The sequence below is a fragment of the Orycteropus afer genome, unplaced genomic scaffold (assembly GCF_000298275.1).
Source record: "Orycteropus afer afer isolate SDZICR_OR568_19922 unplaced genomic scaffold, OryAfe1.0 scaffold00040, whole genome shotgun sequence".
Classification (NCBI taxonomy): Eukaryota; Metazoa; Chordata; class Mammalia; order Tubulidentata; family Orycteropodidae; genus Orycteropus; species Orycteropus afer.
In genome coordinates this window covers 3,136,304-3,153,923 of record NW_006921627.1, presented here as the reverse complement: position 1 = coordinate 3,153,923, position 17,620 = coordinate 3,136,304, and the positions used below count along the sequence as shown (strand labels likewise).

Here is a 17,620-nt window from a genome sequence, read left to right as displayed (position 1 = left end):
GCCCAACCTTTCTTCTGAGGAGTGGCTGGTGGGTTTGAACCACCAGCCTTCTGGTTAGCAGTCAAGTGCCTTAGGCACCATGCTACCAGAGCTTTAGGCTTTTAAAACACCTGAAAATGGCTCCTGCTCTGCCATCTTAAATGTACTTCCTTTCTTTGGCTTCCTCTCCCTATACATTCCTGGGGCAGCCAAGCTTGCAGCCGCTGATGCCAACACTTTATGAGGAAGGAACATCCACTTGTGACCACCAACGTATAGAAACTTATTATTGGCCAGAACATTTTGCAATACCCTGGGAGGGAAGCTGATCACCTGCATTGGCAGCCAGACAGACTAGTCTGGCTTGTCACCAAGCCCCCTTGTGATTGTTCTACTACTGTACAAGTACTTGTAGGTCAGGGGGTGGGGGGTGGGGCATAGACCTCAGGAGACATTGACCAGCCTGCCGCTGCTGGATGCAGTTGCTGCTTTTCCATGTTGTTGTTGTTATGTGCCGTGGAGTCAGGACCAACTCATAGCCACCCTCCTTGGGTTTCCGAGGCAGTATCGCTACGGAAGTAGATTGCCCAACCTTCCTTCTGAGGAGTGGCTGGTGGGTTTGAACCGCCAGCCTTCTGGCAGTCAAGTGCCTTAGGCACTACGCTAGCAGAGCTCCCATAAGAGCCCCTAATAAACTCGATGTCTTTTAGAGTGACCCCAGGTCAGTTTTTTGGTCTCTCCGCACAAAGTTATTCAAACCCTCTTGGGTTTGAATCTCAACAGAAATCAAGATTTTTTTTTCCCCTCATTGCACACTGCTTTGAAGTTAAAGCAAGGATGATCTCAGCAACTCAAGTACCATTGTTCTCTGGCAGTTCAGAAACACGGTGAAGATTCCATACTAATTCCGAGAAGAGCTTGCTGTTGTTGTTATGTGCCTTGGAGTCAGACCAGACTCATAGCAACCCTTCCTTGGGTTTCCGAGGTGATATCTCTATGGAAGTAGATTGCCCAACCTTCCTTCGGTCAGCCTTCTGGTTAGCAGTCAAACGCCTTAGGCTCTACACTACCAGGGAAGATAGGTCAAATTCTGCCTGTCTACTGTTAGGTGATGCTGAGGAAATATTTTTTTTTTTCCTTTGTGTGCTTTGACTTTCCATTTACATTCTTTTATTATTGCTATGAATTTTATGGAAAAAAAAAAGAGAATTTTCTGAGAGATTTCTAATTGGGGAAGGGCTCGGAATCCACACCAATCAGCTGCTTATTGCTGGTGAACAATCAATGTCCTCCCCAGCTGTTACATAATTATGCAGAATGCTGACAATTGTAACATGGCTTCTTGGCTGAGCTACAAGGTATTTTTTAGTCTATATGAAATCCTGCTATTATAATCCACTGCACAGTTTACAGTAACATGAAAGTTCTAGAAACTAGTTGTTATGGCGGTAAATACCAGTTTGAACACACTTAATCACCAGCTGCAACTTGAGTTAGTTACCTACAATTAGTTATCAGAAGCTAGATTTTCAGGAATCAATGCCGATTTATTTAAAAAAAGTGGGGGGGCTTCTCATTTTTCATTGCCTTGGGGCCACTTTTTAGTCATTTCATTGCCCTAGGACTTAAAACTGGAAATTGGTTCTTTCTCAGCTGGAGATACTCTGTCACATCAGTGTGGGCAGCAGCTCTGTGCTCAGCTGAGTCCAGTCCAGGCTGAGGTACAGCACAAGCAGGAAACTCATTTAATTCTGAGGCTCTTTCTTACCATCCCCATAAACAGCAGAGAAACACTTGCCTCCAAGTGAGCAGCCCTGGGGCTCAAGAACTGATCAGAGAGGCGGCCAATCACAGAGCAAACAGTAGGCTGGGTCCTCCCTTCAAGGCAATCAGGGACACAAAGAGTGGGAAAGTCAGACAGGAATTTAAGTTTCCCAAAATGCAGAAAGGGACATATCATAAAGTATGAAGAGATTAAAAGAAAAAAGAGATTAGTAATGAGAAAGACTATCTACTGATTTCTAAATTAATATTAACTCAGATGTTTCCAAAGAAATTGAAAATAAAGACTATCCTAAGGATAGCACAGTGGCTAAGACACTTGCCTGCTAACCAGATGGCTGGCGGTTCAAACCCACCAGCCACTCCTCGGAAAGAAGGTTGGGCAATCCTACTTCCGTAGTGATACTGCCTCGGAAACCCAAGGAGGGGTCTCTGTGAGTTGGGTTTGACTCAACGGCACATAACAACAACAACAACAAGGATACACAGTGTCTGAGACAAGTGAGAAAATTGAGAGCTTCTACAAACATGGATATGCAGTTAAATGGGCATGGGTAAGCATGGAAGGCCGGAAAGAAATGAAAGCGAATCTGAAGCAGCCCTTTAGAATGGCTCTGAATGCTCTCTTTATTGATATACATATTGATAACTTATATTTAAAAGCAAAAAATTACTACTTTACAGATCGCTAAGGAGCTCTGGTGGTGTAGTGGATAAGGCGTTTGGCTGCCGACCAGAAGGTCAGTGGTTCAAACCCACCAGCTGCCCCACAGAAGGAAGACATGGTGATCTACTTCCTTAAAGATTTATAGCCTTGGAAACCCAATGGGCATTGATTGCTATGAGTTGGAAACAACTCGATGACAGTGAGTTTGGTTTTGGTTCGGTATGGTAAAAAGTCAAGAAAAGGGTTTCACAAAAACATAAATATTCTTTGATGGTTACCAGGGGTGGGGAAAAAAATAACTACTAATCTACAAATGTAGAAAATATTAAGGAAAACTGCCATTTGGAAGAACACACATATATTTTACACTGGCAGAAAAAATGAGTTGAGTCATTCCAGATGATAAATCTTACCTAATGAAAATGCAGCAAGTCCTTTCTATGTCTATTTTTCATTTATTAAATAATAATAAATGTTTCTGGATGACTGTGAAAAGGATTTCAGTAAGAAATTAAAATTATAGTTACATACATTCAGAAACACAAAAGCACCAGGTCCTGAAAAATACTTAACCTTGAGCACTTACTTTTTCATAAGCTCTGCAATTCTTTGGCATTCTTCCTTATCATAAAACCAAATTCCATAAATGGACACTACAAAAGAACACATCAAACAAATTACCTTTTCCATTCTAAAGGAACATGTACACTTATCCTATAAATGAAAACAATCACCAGAACTGAAGTCTGAAAATCTAGCATTGAAATTTCTTAAGTCCACAAAGAAATCTGCAGTGGTCTTATCCAAAGACACACACACACACACACACACACAGAACCCATTGCCATTGGGTCAATTTGTACTCATAACAGCCTTGTAGAACACAGTAGAATGGCTCCATAAGGTTTCCAAGGCTACAAATCTTCATGGAAGCAGACTGCCACATCTTTCTCACACATTGCGACTGGTGGCTTAGAACAGCCCACCTTCTGGTTCGCAACTGAGCACTTAACCACTGAGCCACCAGGGTTCCTCACATACAGATACATGTATCCAATAATGTGTGTTTTTCTTGAAAATTTAGCACCTGAACACAATAGGCATTTTGCAAATGCTTCTGAAATGAATGTATATACACAGTGAAAATGAAATTATAAGTTCTGAACTTCCTGGCTTTGGAATATCATTTCTGTACTCCATTTACCCATTTAATAAACATATTTTATCTTTATTTGTATGTTTTGAGAAACCTGATGCACAAATTATGCATAGAAACCACTCCCCTGCTGCAGGAATATGTTAACTGGAAATTGGCTTTGTCAGCTATAATTTAGAATAGGGGTGCTGGCAAAAATAAAATTCAATAATAAATCTTTAACTTCAACATGTCAGAAAATTTACAATTGTTGAAGCATTAGACATGACTACAGTTTAATCATTTAGTAATGAAAGAAAAATGTGGTATAATACAGCTGCTGTTGATTCATTTAGTAATTTTTTTAAGTTGTATCATGTGACCATCTGAATCATTTTTATAGCAAAGGCTGAAATGATTCCAAAATACATTTATATATATCTAGTTGAGGATCTGGTGGTATTAATCAAGTAAGTAGTGCATTAACTACATAATACATTTTTAAAAACTTCATTGAAAATAGTAGCAATATTATGTAGGATAAGACAATGAAAACTGGCAAAAAAAACTTTCAAAACATTTAATTATATGAATACTACTTGGTCATTTAATCAGCTGTGACATTTTAACCACAGCTTTTCCCCCCCACTTGCCTGACCAATGCCTAGGTGTGGAATTTTTGCTTCTTGTCCACAATGATTCAGATACCAAATGGTAAAGGAAATGTTTATAATTTTTATTGTGATTTGGGTGAAAATTTACAGAGCAAATTGGTTTTCCATTCAACAGTTCATACACATTTTGTTTTGTGACACTGGTCACAATCCCTACAATATAATAGCATTCTTCCCATTTCTTCCCCTTATCCTTTCCTATCCCTTTCTGCTTTCTGAGCTTCATCCCTGGGCAAATGCAGTCCTTTTGATCTCTTAGGCCCTTTTGATCTCTTAGGGCTGGTTGTTCTAAGGAGTGTGTACCTTCCTGGTACTATTTTTCACCTTATAGGCTTGTCTATTGTTTGGCTAAAAGTTGAGCCATGGGGGTGAGTTTAGTTCCAGGTTTGAAGTGTGACTAAGGGCCACAGTCTTGGGGGTTTCACCAGTCTCTATCATACCATGAAGCCTAGTCTTTTTTGATTTTGAGTTTTGTTCCACATTTTTCTCCTACTCTATCCAAGACCTCCTATTGTAGTCCCTTTCAGAGTGGTCAGGAGTGGTAGCCAAGCACCATCTAATACTTCTGGTCTCAGGGTGGTGAAGGCCGAGGTTCACATGGTTCACTAGTCCCTTAGATTGTTTCCATGCATGTCTTTGATTTTTTTGCACTCTTTTTTGCTTCAGAAAATGAGAGACCAATAGTTGCACCTTAGATGGCTTTTAAGACCCCAGTCACTACTCACCAAAGTAGGATGTAGAACATTGTCTTTGTGGACTGTGTTATGCCAATTAACCTTGATGTCCCCTATTACTATAGTACTGAGCCCACAAGGTTTTTGGTTATGCCCGTTAGCTCTACCATATACATGGATATTTTAACAGATTGTACAGATAACGTATGTAGAAATATCATCTGTCAAACCTATATGGTCGTGGGTATAGTTTTGTTCTCCCATCCATACTTGATCATCTTGCCTGTCTACCTATATATCCATTCATACATTGTTATTCCTGATAATGCAGCACTTTTTGTGTAAGTGTTTACCTTGGTTGCCTGAAAGTCTTGTGCACTTTTCTGTGTCTTCCTTTTCCTTAGTGATATTGTACAGGTCATCTACTTTTTGTATATTGCCTTTCCTTTCACCCAAATTAATGTGTCTCTTACCTAGTTAGTTAGGAGCTCTGGTGGTATAGTGCCTAAGGCATTTGACTGCTAACCAAAAGGCTGGTGGTTCAAATCCACCAGCTACTACTCAAAAGTTAATTAGAAGAAATGTTTTTCCTAGTGCTATTTTAAGCAGATATCTTAAAAAATGAACTCTATGAATCTAAACTTACTAGTAAACATGCCAAAAGATAGCAATGGGGTTTTAACTTCGTTTTTGTATAATAAATATACCTCAGAAAGGAGGAAAAAAGTGACCCCTCCCAGCTCTTTCTTAACCAGGATCATATTATCCATATATTTCTCCTTAGTACATTAGCAATCTTTTGGAAAAAAGAACATCTGAGTTCTGCAGCTTAATGGTACAAGTGCCTTTACACCAAAACAGTATTCTTTCATCTCAAGATCATTAAATGTGTATCTCAAAACTTTATATTCAAGGTTGTCTCTAGTCCATCAACACTAACTCCCCACTCTGATTCTCATGCAGGTTCCTGCATCCAAACTCACCCAGTCTCCTGTCTTGTAAGTAAAAGTGGACTGAATCACTGACATTCATCCACTTATAAATCTGAGTATGTTTGTGTGCTTTAATCTTGTTACAAAACTAGGAGCCTGATCTATTTTTTGACTGTAGTGCAAATTTTCTTTCACGGCAGTCTGAATCTTCCAAAACTATCAAAGGAGGAGGGTGGAAGCAGGGAAGAAAAACCTGGCATAACTAAGGAATCTGAGGTCCAAGAACACAGAGGCAGAGGAAAAACCAGATATTTGTGTCTCATCAGTAAAATATATTAATAGAAATATTTTGGGTGTAATTTTTGTGGTATCACACATTTGTGTCATCTGACATAAGGAACTAGGTTTTTGTAAGGGGAGGATGCCAAGGAAACTGTTGATACAAATAGAAAAGCAGTTTGACATTGTCATAACCATGAGGAACTGAAATGAAGATTTAGAAAGGGAAAAGCTATGGAAACATCTTTCAAATGTCAAAGCAGAATGAAGGAAAGACTGGATTTGTAGTAATTATTTAAGACATTGTGGTGACTTCTTTAGGACAGGACTGTTTATCTCTAAAGCAACGTGGCTTTAAGATTAAAACAAGATCATTTTGAAATAGTTCTTTTCATCTCAGTTAATATTTACTTTGAACCTAAAATCTAAATAGCCAAGAGGAAACAAAACAAAAGAGAGGGAGAGCAAGCAACAGATTGCTCCAGTTCTGGATCCTGAAAGGTGGCACCAAGATACAATGTAGAACTGGGGCTAATTTTTCTTTTCCTAAAATAGTTTTGCCACTTGAGCTTCATTCCACTGGGAAAGGGGCAGTGAATTACATTAAAGTGCACATTCCAACTGAAGTTTTCTGCTTCTTAGGCCCAAGGTCTCCCAACCCCTGGCCAGACCTATCACTCTTCCACACAAGAGGGTATATCAAAGCAGCTCGTGGTGATATATAAAAACCAGAGATCATCATGCCTTAGGGAGGTGATGAGCTGACAGGCTGACAGAAACCATTAACTTCACATTTCAATCCAAGTTTTCCTGTAAAGCCACTGGGTGAGAAGCCCATGCCTACGTAGGCAGTAAGAACAGCAGAGGGAAAAGAAAAGGACAATGTTGAAATGAACGAAGGAAGAAGGTGTGGTTTTTTAGAATAATCTTAAAATAATTACTGTAACCTAAGTTTGCAGCAACGTGATATGGCTATGCAAACTTCTGTAGCCCTGTGATGGTAACTTCAGGAATGGTTTCTGGGTTTTAAAAAATTACAAAGAGAAAAGCTCATGAGCAGGATATTTATTTTTCAAAATCAACGTACTTATTAGTACACATCTGGAAATTTACAATGTTTCGAGCCTTGGTGCAGCCTGCTACACCTGCCTACCAGCCACTTGGCAGTCACCTGTCGGCAGAAACAGAGGTGAAGTTTAAGGGCACCTTGGTGCATGAAGCTCAACTCAACTGTTTCTACATCTCTCCTGGAGGTAAGAAATCCCAAAGAACATGAAGATCATGTTGAAATTTACTATGAAATATTCTAATGACACTTAGGATGTAGGACTCCACCACTCTAAGGGCTCATCTTTCTGGCATGCCTTTTTGTACTGTATACACATTTTCAACAGCACATTTGGGAAATTTTGCCTAAAATTGCACTGTCATGGTTTATGTCATGTTTCAGAAATTCTCAACTGAAAACAAGCTGTATTTGAGACAACAGGCAATGCAATATTGCCTTTACATACCAATTAAGACACTTACCTTCTACGTTAAAATACTAATCTACATTCCTTTTTAATTCTGAGAGAAAGATTGGGGACATCAAAATTTACATATTAGATTCCATGTCTGAGTTTTGTAGGTACACACAGACAAGACAGAGAGCAGTTCAATAACCTAGCTTTGCTAATGGGGAATCTGTGCTCTAACAAGGTTAAATGACTTAGGCAGAGTCATTTTTCTGGGTTCGATATGTTTTCTCTAAAATATACCCCTCCCCCAGCCTTCTAAATGGAAAAAGTAAGTATTCAAAAACAAAATTTTAACTTTTAGGGTTGATTATAACAGACTGGGAACCTTTTAAACCAAGGCTCATGTGGGCTCTCAAAAGGAAGAAAGGGAGAGAGGGAGAGGAAAAGAATAAAAGGAATCTGGAATTCCTAGTATGGGCAGTACTTTTAGGGGAGCAATTGCTAGGGCAGCAATTGTGCGGCTTATGTTTCCCGGATGGGAAACAAAGGCCATGTCTGGCTGGCTCTATGTGGATTCTTTGCTTCTACCCCATTGGGAACGCTTTGCGTGAAAAATGCTTTCCTTGAACACAATCTTAACGCCTTTAAAGAAATGTTCTTCCATTCACCTTCTGCCTTAGCTTTACTGACCAAACACGGACACAATCTTGTACAACAAAATCTTCACTGTCCACTAAGAGTCGACATAGCACTGTTATCTTTGGCCCGTGGGTCTGGCTCTTTTCATATGACACAGTTTTAACTGTACCTCACAAATTAGTGATCCCATGATCTTGGAATATTAGAAGGTTCACAGTAGATGAGGAGCAGTTCCTTCGACTTGATGGCAAATAACAACAACAACAACAACAACAATACTCATGAACACTTTTTGGGAAACCAGTAGAAAATCTAAATATATATAAAGTAAAAACAAATCTCCCTTTTCTAAATAAATTAACTTCAATAGAAAGTTAGAACTATTAAAAATAATTTTAAAAAATACCTCTCAGTATTATACTCATTTGGATTAAATTATTATGTACCCTCCAACTATAAATGACAGTTTATTACCTTCAAGGTAAAATACAGATTTATCTTTTCAAAAGTTTTTATTTCTAACAACAAATTTATGTAATGTCATTGGACCTTCCTAATCTCCACAGAGGTACTCATTATGCTTCCAAAATGGGAATCTTGTGGCCTGCTTATTACCATCAGTCTCATGAAAAGTCTTCTTTATAATATACTAATTTACTAATTTTATTCATTTCAGGGAAAAGTTCTTTTAAAAGATTTAATAAAGTAAGTGAATTTAAAAAAACAAGAAACCGAAAAAGCCATACTCAGTAATAAATATAAATAGGAACAACTTACTCTGTTTTGTTGGTCATTTAAATTTATATTTTCATTTTGTTCACAATCTTGCTGATTAATTTCAAAATCTCTTAGATCACAAATATCAAACAAGGTTACCCAAATGTCTTCCCTCTGCATCATGTCCAGTTTCTCTGAGCTCTTTCTTACTCATCCTTGAAGACTCAGTCTTTCTGTCACTACCCCGGAGATAAACAGTCCCAAGCTGTGTTTTGTTCCCATAATTTTTTGTACATCCTTCTACCAAAAAAAAAAAAAAAAAAAAAAAATCAACCTGCAGCAGGGCAGGGAGTGAGGAATGAATAGGTGAATTTTAATGGCAATTTTAAGGGAATTTTAAGGGCAGTGAAACTATTCTGTATGATATTGTAATGCTGGACATATGGTATTATGCATCTGTCAAAACCTATATGATTGTACAACACAAAAGTGAATCCTGATATAAACTACAGACTTTAGTTAATAATAATATATCAATATTGGTTCATCAGTTGTTAACACATGTACCAAACTAATGCAAGTTGTTAATCACAGAAGAAATTGTGTGAAAGGAGAACAGGGGTACACAGAACTTTCTGTACTTTATGCACACTTTTTCTGTAAACCTAAACTGCTCTAAAAAAAAAAAAAGTGTACTAAAATACACACATAAGTAAGTATCTACACAACTAAAGCTCCTGGAGAGTAGGACTTTGTAAACACACCTAGCAAATCACCTAGCATGTGGCAGATATTCAACAAATATTTGCTGAATTGAACTGAAATCTAAGACTTCAAGATCTTATATCATAAATAATCCTTGCAATTACTCATATCAATAGTTATCACTATTCTGGCTTAATTAATAGACCAGATGTGCTAGATCCTCTGTATCAAATGATTACACCTACTAGAGATTATAGCATGGGCTTTGTGGTAGTTCAGTTTGTGTGTCAGCTTGGCTGGGCCTGGTTAAGTGGCTGGGTAGCTAGATGTAGTATTCCCCATGATGAGACTGGTAATCAACTCTATGGTGGAATCTACTACAAGCAGCTGAGTAGCTGCCTTAGGGGATGTGGTCTGTTTCCTGTATATAATCAGAAGCCTTGGAGAGTGGTCTCTAGCCTATGGCACGCTTGGACCCTGCATGTAGCTGTGTTGTTGTTCTGCAGCCTACCATGCTCTGCCACCCTTGGGACTTAAATTAATGGCCTGCCATGTGGTTTGGTAACATCGGGACTGTGCCTTTTTACTTGTCAACCTTGGGTTTGTCAGCCTCAGCAGCCAGCAGCTGTCTGAGTAGAGATGTCTCTAGCTCCAGTGGGCCGGGAGCAGGAGGGAGAGCAGGACCCCAAGGTTGAGGGGCTCTCACCCAGACCCTAGAGACTGGCACTTTGAAAGCCTCCAAACTTTAAGAAGAAATTCCTGTTTGTTAAGGCCATCCCATTTGTGGTATATTTCTTGTCAGAGAGGCACTAGGTAACCAGAACATGGATTTGTTTCCTTACATTGCCCCTTATATTCTCCTTCTAACTTCACTTAGAGTTCATTCTGCTTCAAACATGATATTCTTAGGCATAAGTAATGCTGATGATATTTTGTCATTAAAATGTGAGTTCCCTAAGATTATATATGTCTATTGATCCAGCATCGTGTAGGCACTAATGTACTCAGTTCACGTGTATTTATTATCACAGCAATTCTACCATATACCATGCTTTCTGATTGACTACCTGCCAGGCAGTGGCAACTTCAGAGCTGAAAGAATGCAATCAATGTGCAAAAATCACAAACATTTCTCTTCATTATGGTAAAACACAGGGCAGAGTATAACTAATAATACTTTGATCTAGAAGAAAAAAAAAAAGAGTATTCATATTCCAGTTGGGCTTAAGAGGACACTACAGTTTATATACACAATTATCTAAATTATCTTAGAAATAAAAGATTTCTATGCAATGTCAATTATACCAGCAACACTGAATGAGTATCTATTATTTTAAGTGAATCACAACATGCAAAAAAAGCCCAGTATCATATATTTGCAGTTTATGAGAAATACATGTTTACATTAACATAAAACATAGAAGGTATCTCTACAGTCAAAAATTTGTTCCAATGAAGAACAGAGTTTCTCATATTCAAGATTATTTAGTTATGTGTTTAATAACTGCTGAAAATAGCTCAACTATAAAACACACAATCACTGAAAAATTTCTGAGATTTTATATAGCACTCGTCTAGAAAAAAGAGCCTAATGCTACTTCCTGACAAGATGAAGCAAAGTAACCTAAAGGTTCTGTACTTTTTTCATTTTTACCTTACTCAATGGATACAGGTAGACATTTTTATTCTACTATTAAATAAGAGTTTTAAGGTCACATACAGAATAATTTTAATTCCCAATCTTTGGCCAAAATCCAAAATTGCTTTCCTTTTCCCAAACCCATAAGAACAAGAGAATATTACAATTTTTCTTTCGGTGGGTTAAGATTTAATTCCTTGATTTCAGAATGTGATTATTTGAAACTATTTTCTAGATGATTTTTGGACAAAAATCAGTAATATGGAACATAAGATTCTAGAAGAATACAGCTGAACACTCAATGCATGCAAAGCTGTGTCAGTGCAAGGAAATAAAAAGATGCTTCTTCATTCATTAAACATTTCAGAAAATGTTTCGGAATCCAATTTTTCTCTGCCAGGATTTCAACTTCTATCACACCAAACTGGGTTTTCAAAAACAAAATATAAAACACAGTCCATCTCCAAGCCACAAAAACAGTTTGTGAATCCAAACAGCATTACTATGCAGTAAATACTTGGTCAAGCTGATTATCTTAAAAGTTTTTCTTTCAGAATAAAATAAAAGTGACTTCACTTTAATTTTACTGTCACAGAGTAGCTCTATATCACCATATGTGGCTTTACCATATGAGTTCTTCCTCATCTAAGCATGCTAGGTCATTATTAAGTTTAGACATGCATATGCACTTTATCTCTGGTAGCATAGTGGCTAAGACACTTGCCTGCTCATCAGACCGCTGGCGGTTCAAACCCACCAGCCACTCCTCGGAAGAAAGGTTGGGCAATCCTACTTCCGTAGTGATACTGCCTCGGAAACCCAAGGAGGGGTCGCTATGAGTCGGGGCCAACTCGACGGCTCATAACAACAACAACAACATGCACTTTATCCATTAAATTCATGTCTTAGATACAAGTCCCCTAATCATAAACAATGGATGTGTACAGGCTGTGTAAATTGAGTGGTCAGCGTGAAGAGGAGTGTTGTTTACCCATATCGTGTGTGTTTATGTGTGCATGTTTTGAGGAATGATCAGGTATCACAACTCAACACATGGAAAAACACAAATATGAAATCCAGAGATACAGCCAATACCACAAAGCTCAAAAGTGAAATTTGGCTCTACTCTAGGCTTTTTTCAGAGCCTTCTTTAATTGAGAGAATGCTAGTTTTCAGATAAATAGTATCCGTTAGAGTTCAGATTTCTTCCTTTCAGCATGAGCCGTGTACTGACAAAGAGAGACCGAAAAAGTCATTCTGGGATTAAGGTCAGCCCGACAAGTTTCATCACTCAAGCCACAGTAGATGTGTAACCCTTAATCATACATGAAAATACATTAGCTCTCTGAGCAATGGTATATAATGAATAGATCAATTTTTCAGTTAGAATAGCAAAGAAGGCTTATAGACACAAAGTGAGATTCAGTGACCACATTATCATTTTTTAATTTCAGTGGCTGCCTTTCTTCCTTACCAAGCAGCACAGATTCAACTGATGGGAAGAGTCCTTGTAGGTTATCTAGTACAACCAACGACTCCTCTCTCCCATAGTAAAAAGAGCCTCAGGATTGTTTAGGTTACCTATTCTGATTGGATGGATATGAAATGTCAAATTCTTTGTCTCCTATTCCATATTGCCCATGAATGTGAAATGAGTCTATTTTAAAGGAATCTTATATTGCTGGTCAGATCCTGAATAGCTAGATATGCTGTTGTTACTCCTGTAGATACAAAAACTCTGTCTGCTGTTGTTGTTGCGTGTCATCGAGTTGATTCCCACTCATCGTGACCCTGTAAGACAGTAAAATTGCCCCCACAAAGTTTTCAAGGCTGTAAATCTTTACGGAAGCAGATTGCCACATCTTTCTCCTGTGGAGTGGTTGGTGGTTTTGAACTGCTGATGTCTCTGTTAGCAGATGAGTGCTTAACCACTGCAATACCAGGGCCCCAAAGAGTCTGTCTAGGAACCATATAATTATTTTTAAGGTTAGTATTTCTTGACCACGTAGGGTTTTCGGAGGTAATGAAATCCTGGTGGCATAGTGCCTAAGGCATTAGACTGCTAACCAGAAGGCTGGCGGTTCAAACCCACCAACCACTCCTTTGAAGGAAGGTTGGGCAATCTACTTCCAAACTGATACTGCCTTAGAAACCCAAGGAGGGGTCACTGTGAGTTGGATCCAACGCGACGTCGTTTTTTTTTTTTTCAAATATATATGCAAATAGACATTTTTTGGTGGGGTGGGGAAATACAACGCATAGACCCCCTAGAACAATGCCAGGCACAGAGTAGGCAATCAAAAAATATCTGAAGAAAGATAGAAAGGAAGGAAGAGAAAGAAGGCGAGAAGGAGGGAGGGTAAAAGGAAATCAATCATATTCTCAAAGAGGTTTGTGACCCATAGAAGGTTAAGAACTACTATTTGAGGCCATCAGTATACCAGTAAATATCCTAGAATGGAAAAATAAACTCTAAATTATCTGTGGGCAGATAATGTGGCTTTCATTTTCTTAGGAATAAATTTATCTAGGGTTCACTTTTAACCTTTCAAACTTCTTCTTTAATAAATGTCTGAACTGATTCCAAGGTTAAGAAAAGAGATGATAAAGTCTCAGGGTCTTAGGATGTGCTAAAGTGAAGGAAGTTTTATTACTCCATGTAGCCTGAAGCCTAGGAAAAGGCTTAAAAAGCAGAAGGATTGATTACCATCCCTAGCTATGGAAAAAATGAACTATACAGTTCAGCTTTGCATTAGTTTGAGAGGTAGCCTTTTCAGTCTCTATCATGAAATGGTTAATGGGGGGAAATTTTGGAAAGCTGGGCAACGTTTTGGCTCCTTCTCAGTCAGCCCTTTGCAGAAGGTCTTCAAAAGTTTGTCTTAAGCATACTGATGTCCCAGAATATTGGACAAAAACATCATACTTACATAATAATTCTCAAATTAATATAAATGATTTGGGCATTACCTTGAGTGCACTGTACATGTCTATTTCTTATCCATATCTGTGTTTATCTGGCACCATAGAATATAAATAAAATACAAGATGTGGTCACTGCCCACAAGAGGCCTACAATTTATTACTCATGTCACTGCTTTCTCATTAACCTAGATAACAGAAGGCTGGCAGTTCAAACCCCCCAGCCACTCCTCGGAAGGAAGGTTGGGCAATCTACTTCCATAGTGATACCACCTCGAAAACCCAAGAAGGGGTTTCTATGAGTTGCGTCTGACTCCATGGCACATAACAACAACAATAGGAGCTCTGGTGGTGTAGTGGGTAAGACATTTGGCTGCTAATCAAAAGGTCGGTGGTTCAAATCCACCAGCCCTTCCATGGAAGAAAGATGAGGCAGGCTGTTTCTGCACAGATTTATAGGCTTGGAAACCCAATGGAGGTCACTTTGAGTTGGAATTTACTTGATGGCAGTGGGTTGTGTGTTTTTTTGAATAGTAGTATAATGGCAGAGCATATGTTTCACAAAATGTACTCAACGTATAATGAGCAATGTTACTTCCAAATTATGACCCATTTTGTTAACAAATTTGACTTTATTACTGTTATTAGTTTTAAGAATACCTAAATGTATATCTAAGGAGCTCTGGTGGCACATTGGTTAACGCATCCAACTACTAACCAAAAGGTCAGGGGTTCAAACCCACCACCCACTCTCCAGGAAAAAGATGAGGCAGTCTGCTTCTGTATAGATTTACAGCCTTAGAAATTCTCTGGGCAGTTCTATTCTGTCCTATAGGGTCACTATAAGTCTGAATCAACTCCATGGCAGTGGGTTAGGTTTTTTGGTGTGGAAAGGTATATCTATAGGAATATAGGTATGGATACATCTATGCAGGTTTTAAAGAAATTAAAATTAGAATTTACACCTCAAAGATGTTCTTTAATAGCCATCAAGAAAACACCTAAAATTATATTTTAAAACTTCATTAACTTGTTACAACACGTTTTGTTCTGGGGAAAGAAATATGCTACCTTTAAGATGAAGTGTTTGAAAGGACTGCAGAGAAGACATAGGCTTCTTTCTGCCAGAATTTTTTTTCTTTTCTTTTCTTTGACTCGTAAGAGGAGATTGGAAAGTTAATTTCTCATATTTAGGTCAAAAATTAAGTTATACATGTTTTCCTATTTTCAGCCAAAAGATACCTTTCTTCTCTGACCATGTGGAGAAAGCAGAGGCCCCAAGTCAGAGCGAAAGAGGCATAATCTTTCTAAGGGATCTGGAAATGAGAAATGCAAACTAAGCTTTTTCCTTACCTCAGATTACTCAAACCTGTCATTTGAGGTCAAGCTACCTGAAAGGCTTTTGATATCATTCAATTTCAAGTCCTAGAGATGTGTTTTATAACAAGAATGGTTGTATTCCCAGGCTGACAAAGCCAAGGTACAAAATTGAGTGTTGGTAGAACATTTTTATTAAATTAGAAAACAAGATGAGGGTTAGATGAAATGGTTAATAAGGAAAAAAAGTAACATATTTAAGCATTCATTTCTTTAAATCTCTTTAAAGTTCAATTATTCTTACTTTTTTGAATTGAGAAATAATATATATTCAATAAAATGCACAGATTTTAAGTTTTCTATACAAGAGTTTGATAACAGTACACTCTTGTGTAATGACCACTCCAAATAAGATATAGAAGATTTTCATAACCCAGGAAAGTTCCTTCATTCCCCTTGCCAGTCAGTAACCGCACCCCATCTCCACCACCCCAACAGAGAGAACTGTTTTCTGACTTCTACCATCATGTATTAATTTTGCCTGTTCTTAAACTTCATACAAATGGAGTCATACAGTCTGTACTCTTGTATGTCTGGCTTCTTTTGCTCAGCAATAATATCTTTGAGGTTCACCCATTTTGTTGCATGTATCAGTAGCTCATTCCTTTTTATTGCTGAGTAGCATTCCACTTACTGAAGGACATTTGGGTTGTTTCCAGGGTTTGTTTGTTTGCTTTGTATTGTTTTTGCTATTATGAATAAAATTACTATGAACATTTGTGTACAAGTCTATGTGTGGACATATGTTTTCATTTCTTGTAAGTAAAAGAATACTATGAGTGGAATTTGTGGGATCATATGATAAGTATATGTTCATAAGAAACTGTCAAATAGTTCTTCAAAGTGGTCGTACCATGTTACACTCCCATCAGCAATGTGAAGAGTTCCAGGTGTTCCACACCCTTGCTAACACTTGCTAATATTTTAATTTGGCCACTCTAGGGAATACGTGGTTCTCTTATTCTGGTTTTAATTTGCATATCCTCCAATGTCCAATAAATATATGAAAAAGTGTTCTGCACCATGATAAACAGAGAAAATACTGAAGTTGTCAAGGATTTCATTTCACTTGGATCTATACTCAATGCCCACAATCAACACCCATGGAAGCAATAGTCAAGAAATCAAATGATGTATTGCACTGGGCAAATCTGCTGGGAAAAAAACACAAAAAACTCTTTAAAGTGTTGAAAAGCAAAGACATCATTTTGAGGACTATGGTGTACCTGACCCAAGCCATGGTATTTTCAATAGTCTCCTAGGCATGCAAAAGATGGATAATGAATAAAGAAGACCAAAGAATTGATGCATTTCAATTATGGTGTTGGCTAAGAACACTGAATATACCATGAAACAAATCTATCTTAAAAGATGTGCACCCAGAATGTTCCTCAGAAGTGAGGATCATGAGATGTCATCTCATGTATTTGGACAAGTTATCAGGAAGGACCAGTCCCTGGAGGAGAACATCATGCTTGATAAAGGAGAGAGTTGGCGAAAAAGAGGAGGACCCTCAATAAGACAGACTGACACAGTGGCGGCAATAATGAGCTCAAACGCAGCAACAGTTGTGAGGATGGTACAGGACTGGGTAGTGTTTAGTTCTAATGTACATAGGGTTGCTGTGAGTCAGAACCAATTCAACAGCACCTAACAACAACATAACAACCATTAGTTACAGGGCAAATGTAAGTTAAAACCACAATGGGGTATCACTTCAGAACTCCCAGAATAGCTAAAATTAAAAGAACCAACAATATCAAATGTTGACAAGGATATGGAACAACTAAAACTCATACATTATTAGTAAGAATATAAATAGGCACAATTTTAGGAAACCATTCAACAGCGTCGAAAGCTAAGCAAAATCCCACAAAATGATCTCATCAATTCCACTCCTAGATTTTAAACCCAAGAGAAATAAGCATGTGATCCAGAATGTTCATAGCATGTTTTTTTTTTTTTTAATTTTATTTTGATTTGGGTGAAGATTTACAGAGTAAATTCACTTTTCATACAGCAGTTCACATATACTTTGTCTC

The 17,620-nt window shown here is 38.0% G+C and overlaps 1 protein-coding gene across 1 annotated transcript in view; it reads right to left on the bottom strand.

Annotated features, from left to right (window-relative positions):
* The window catches only part of DCP1B (decapping mRNA 1B), a 62,862-nt gene that overhangs the window by 24,688 nt on the left and 20,554 nt on the right, over positions 1–17,620 (bottom strand). The window contains exon 4 of the mRNA XM_007937027.2: positions 3,015–3,081. Within this exon, the coding sequence (XP_007935218.1) occupies positions 3,015–3,081 (67 nt within the window). The remainder of the gene's footprint in view (positions 1–3,014; positions 3,082–17,620) is intronic.